Raw genomic sequence first — 5,290 nt, forward strand, 5'->3', positions numbered from 1 at the left:
GTGTGTGAATGTGTGTGTGAATGGGTGGATGACTGGGTGTGTAAAGCGCTTTGGGGTCCCTAGGGGGGACTAGTAAAGGCGCTATACAAATAGTCATCCACCCATACATTTACCATTTACCATATATGTTTATTGATCCAGGTTGCAGGAATGTAGCTGAAATCAACAGGAACCTCATTCAGTTTTCCAAGCTGTGACCGCCAGCAGAGGGCAGCACTGAGGACAATTATCCCACTAAACCAGACTGAGACTTAAACAAAGAGCCTGAGAATTCATTATAACAAAAAAACAAACAGAAACAAGTTTACCTCACGCAGTACATGAAAACAACCATCATCAGGAATAAATTGTGGGACTTCTGATATATATTCATGCCAGACTACATGAGTGAGTGAGTGTTTTAGAAAGCTGGGAGTCAGTTCAAGGTTTATCAAGCTGTTTTAGATCGTGAAGGGAGGAAAGGATGGAGGCACTTGCCATGAAAGCTTTTTTTTTTCTATTCTGCTGTAACGAATCAACATGAGTGCACTCTGTACACTGTGGTTTGAAATGCTGCCATTTCTTATGGCTGAATAAACTCTAGCATGTGGCAAATATCTGTTGCTCTTTCCTGGATTTATTAATTTCATGTGATAACTGAAGTGTAGTATCTGATCTGATCTATATGAAAATTAATGTTTGAACTTCTAATAAGTGGATTAGCTGCAGGTCAGGTTCTCATCAGAACCAGAGAAGTTCTAAGTTGAAAAGTTCATGTTGTCTATTGTCACTGCGTTATGTCTTGTTCAGTATGTTGCATATTTTTGGCTTCCATTCATCTTTTAACTATAGACTTTAAAATGCCATCAAGTTTAAAACCCTAATTTGAACAGTGCAGTTACTCCATTTGCAAGCACACAAGGTCACTAAAGGCCCTGTGTGTGTCAACATGATTCATTAAAAACCTAAAAGCAAAAGCAGCTTCTGACACAACTTTTCTTATTTCGCTGACATGATCTGAAGTGTGACACTGTCGGGTGGAGAGCATCAAAATGCGGAAAGAAACCTAAAGTGAGAAAGAGAAGTAGCACAGGAAGTAACTGAGGTCTTGGTTAAGCTAAAACGGTGAAGCTCACTCAGACGCTTCAACTCTTCAACCAGCTGGCACAGTGGAGCAGACATTTTCTGCTCAGTCTTTCTTTTTAGAGTTTGTTTTGGATCAACTGCCAGGCTGGAGGGAGGGCTCGGGTCAAGTCTGCTGAGGAAGCTTTCTTCTTCCAGGTAGGTCACCCACAAATGTCCCTTTTTTGTACTTTTACAAAAGTGCAGGTGAGGCAGCTGCACAGCACACAGCAAAGTGCCACCAAGTCGTGTGCATATTTCAGCTGTACAAGGATGCTACAGAAGTGTAGCGTTTCACTTATTTATAACCAGTTACCTAGATATTATGGGTATTAAAGTCTTCTCATTATTATCATTATTATTAAGAGTTGAGGTAAAGTGCAGGTGTGCGCACAATCGTTGACAATGAGCTTTATGTACGAGGTCAATAAAGGTCGAACGCAACAATATCAACCTTTCAAAAAGCAAAACCAAAGCGTTTGTCACACAGCTGATCTTATCTGCTTATCTGCTAACAAGCATGCTAATCATATTTTCAGATTGCTGAACAGTAGCTGTGAAGTTGGGTTGGGTTTTGTGCATAACAAGATCAAATATTACAGAATTTTTCACAGACTGTGCGTCAGTTTCAGCATGCACATTTGAGGTTTTCTTCACGAGGAAATGCGAGAGCTGTGATGGGAATGATGACGAGAACATTTGAAGTGAAGTTCAGTGAAGGTTGTGTTGTCTGCCATCATGTGAGGCCACATCAAATATGCTGTGAAAAAACAAGAATGCTGCAATAGGAAACTTTGAAGCAAATTTGACTAAATTATCATGCGAGACCAACAAAACAGCCTAACAGAGAAGTGTTATTTCTGTGTCGAATCCATACTCACACAAGTACAAATCTTTGCCTAACTTAGAAAAGCATTGCATGCGGACCTAAGCTAGAAAGAATTTACTGTAGTAAAGTAGACACCGCAAAAAGGTGCTTTGTGATCCGCAGATACATTTATGCAACACCAATACATTGTTACTTTTTTTTTTCTTCATGTAGGAAGTCTCATCAGCGAAACAACAGTCCTCAACCCCAAGAGGCCAATGACATGGGGTAAGGAAGGTTTTCATCATTACATTAGATCTCATCATTTCTCATCTGGTTAATCAATATTCAACACTTTTGTGAAACATACAATAGAAATGAGTTGAGGATATTTTTTTAGGTGAAGGTTTTAGAAGAAGGAGCAGAAGAAAATTCTTTAGAGACGTTTTTACCAGCCACAACAACGAGGCTGACGTTTTCACTCAGTGTGTGTGTGTGTCTGTGTGTGTCTGTGTGTGTGTCTTATGGGAAAATGTGGTTGTGGAGACACCTGCTGCAGCAGGAACACCCACCCGAAAAAGCAGTTTTGAGCTCATCTGCAGGTGTTTTCATGTTTATATCTGTATGAAGACAGATTTTGTCAACAGCTGAGAGCGTTGCAATCACAAAGCTGCAGAGTGGAGGTTGAGTTTAAAAGATGAGTGTGTTCTGAGAAGTCTCTCGTTGTGCACTTTCACCGAAAGATTACTCATAACTTGTAACATATTGCATCTGATCACACGTGTAATTAGTAACCAAGTTAGGATCTGCTTGTCTATAGTTGCACTTCGAAAACACGGGAACATGTTTTTGAGCGGTGCTCTGTAGATTGTTGATGTGTCGTAGATTTGGATTTTATTCTATATGTGAGGCCACGTCTTCCTATTGTCGATGGAACAAACATGTAGATGCCTTTTCACCTGAGTGTAAGACCCACAGCAGGAAACCGTTTTAAGAGGAGACATAGTGCACTTTTAAAAAAAAAGTCCACTGCTTCCTCTTTTTCAGGCCACAGGACACGCACTACAAAACAGATAAGGGACTTTTGCAAATTAGGCCTTCTCCCAAGAAAAAAGCATCATTAATCAAATGTTTCAGATCTGAGATGCTTTGAGCGGTAGAGAGGGTCCGCTGAAGAAAGCAGCATTTTTACATGCTTCTAAGAGGAAGTGCTGAGAGCCAAAATACAATGAATATTCTTACCAATTAAAAACAGTGTAGCTGAAACCTAAAGTAAACTCACCAGATGTTTAATTTGTGACCTTGTTTGCACTAGTGCACATAATAAATTTATAAAACCATATCCATAATTCTGCAACATTGTTTGTCACTTCGTAAACATCACTTTGTAAAATGACAGCTAATGACAGACCTGTTCTTTTACTGTGAATCCTTCCTGTGCAGGGCGAATGGAGACGACAGCGGGGCAGGTAGGCTGAGCCGCAGACTGTCTCGTCTAGGCAGCAGGAATCAATCCAGGGATCAGAGACACCCGGCTCAGCCAGAAAGACCTCCTCCTCCTCCTGTTCAACAAGGTGAGTGTCCATGGTGACACAGAACTATCAATGTCAACATTTTGTTGCTGAGCGAGCCCTCATCTGGGACTCTCCTCAGCTATTTCCGGGACAGTGGCGCGGCTGCCCCTCTGTTGGTCTTCCTTGGTCTCTTGTGTTCTGAGGGCCTCTGGATGTCTGGAGTTTTGATCTCCTCCATACCTGCTTCATGCCCTGGAGGACGGGGCTGTGCCCCCCCCACACCCTCTAGCAGATCATTACATGAAGGAACCTTTTAAAAAAACAAGCGCGTCCATGCTCACAGGTGTACACACGGGTGATCACACCCACAAACTACACCCTTTTTGGCTCCTACCTCAAAGCACACTGTGTTCTGTTGATCTTATGTGCTGCACAATAATGTTTAACATTTAGTATTTACTGTCATATTCCCATATATCATTGTGATGTTGTTTATTCTATTACTCTTGTTCTCTTCTGCTTGTTTTCTTTTTTCTTTCTCAACAGCTGATCCAGGTGATTGATATATGCTTTTTTTTTTCTTTCTTTTTTTCTTTTTTTCTCTGCTCATTCTGTTGGTTTTTGGTTTTTGCCCTTCTCCCCCGTCCCTCTTCTCAGCTGTTTCTCTTTCCCTCTTTCTTTCTCCCCTTCTTTCCCCCAGTCAAGTCTGTCCCGTATTCAACAAGTGAAAATAAAATAAACAATAAAAGGTGAATCAAATGGACCATTACGGCAAGGCTGGGATGGTCAATTTGGTAAAGTAAATCCGTTGGGCATCTTTCTTTGCCTTTAGACAACAATTCTGAGGGCAAAAGAGCCAAACGGGACAGGCAAAAAAAAAAAAAGTCAACATTTTGTGTTTAATAATGTTAAATCTTACCTTTTACAGTGGGCTTTTTCTGCTTAATATGTGCTTACTTTGGCTTTTCTGATTAGATTTTGATGCTAAATCTTTCATGTTTCCACTGCAGCAGAAATCCATTATTTGTTCTTAGCTGTAGCTCAGTGTACCTGCAGCATCAACAGGAGTATTGGCTTCTCTCACCTCTCAAATTCAGTGAAATTTGTGTTTCCCCTCCATAGATGACAGGCCAGCTCCACCAGCACTTGTTGTGCCTCCTGCTCCAGCTCCAGCTCCAGCACCAGTTTTTGTTCTCCCACCACCCATGGAAATACCACCTAAACGCCCTGACAAATCAACAAAGCCCAAGCTTCCTCCCCGGCCCCTGTCCAAGGTGTTCAGTAGCACTGAACATGGAGAGGATGTGCTAAAGGTCTTTATTACTGTCTGAACAGCTGTTTGTTATTAAATTATTTTGAGGGTTCATTTTAACAACTAACCCATCGAATTATTTTCCCCAAAGGGCTTTGATAGTTTTCGGGGAGACGAGACGCTCTGTGATGTTGTCTTAGTTCCTGGAGATAGCAAGGAAAAGTTTCCCGTCCACAGAGTCATCATGGCTTCATCCAGCGACTACTTTAAAGCGATGTTCACAGGTTTGTTGTCCTTTCTATCGTTGAGGCACTGCATTGAGAAAGAAAGGTAACAGTGACATTGTAGTCATCATACAAGTGCAGTTTTGTAGGAAAGAAGTACATATGTTTGTAACGCAGTGCAGCAGACAGAAAAGGTTTCCTGTTTGCTTAACTCAGACTTACTCTTTAGATAGATAAACATTAGCAAGCATCTTAAAAACCCCAAAAGGAAGTCTGTTTAGAGATTCTGGCTCCTCTTTGCTCACAGCTTCCTTTGAGGTGAGATTTTCACAAAAGATATTTACATCTGAATACATAATTAACTATTTCAATTCAATTCAATTTTATTTAT

General features: G+C 41.0%; 2 protein-coding genes across 6 annotated transcripts in view; both read left to right on the forward strand.

Moving 5' to 3' along the window:
* hao2 (hydroxyacid oxidase 2 (long chain)) overlaps positions 1 to 596 on the forward strand; it is a 9,553-nt gene extending 8,957 nt beyond the window's left edge. For all 5 annotated transcript variants that reach the window (XM_005745279.2, XM_013913882.1, XM_013913881.1 and 2 more), the window contains one exon: positions 142 to 596. In XM_005745279.2, coding sequence (XP_005745336.1) covers positions 142 to 197 — 56 coding nt within the window. In that variant the 3' untranslated portion in view covers positions 198 to 596. The remainder of the gene's footprint in view (positions 1 to 141) is intronic.
* Positions 597 to 790: 194 nt separating this feature from the next.
* The window catches only part of LOC102206513 (kelch-like protein 9), an 11,793-nt gene continuing 7,293 nt past the window's right edge, over positions 791 to 5,290 (forward strand). The window contains exons 1-5 of the mRNA XM_005745281.1: positions 791 to 1,260; positions 2,144 to 2,197; positions 3,353 to 3,483; positions 4,546 to 4,736; positions 4,827 to 4,959. Of these exons, the coding sequence (XP_005745338.1) occupies positions 2,193 to 2,197; positions 3,353 to 3,483; positions 4,546 to 4,736; positions 4,827 to 4,959 (460 nt within the window). The 5' untranslated portion in view covers positions 791 to 1,260; positions 2,144 to 2,192. The remainder of the gene's footprint in view (positions 1,261 to 2,143; positions 2,198 to 3,352; positions 3,484 to 4,545; positions 4,737 to 4,826; positions 4,960 to 5,290) is intronic.

This window comes from Pundamilia nyererei, unplaced genomic scaffold, assembly GCF_000239375.1.
Source record: "Pundamilia nyererei isolate P.nyererei 1_Seehausen unplaced genomic scaffold, PunNye1.0 scaffold00157, whole genome shotgun sequence".
NCBI lineage: Eukaryota > Metazoa > Chordata > Actinopteri > Cichliformes > Cichlidae > Pundamilia > Pundamilia nyererei.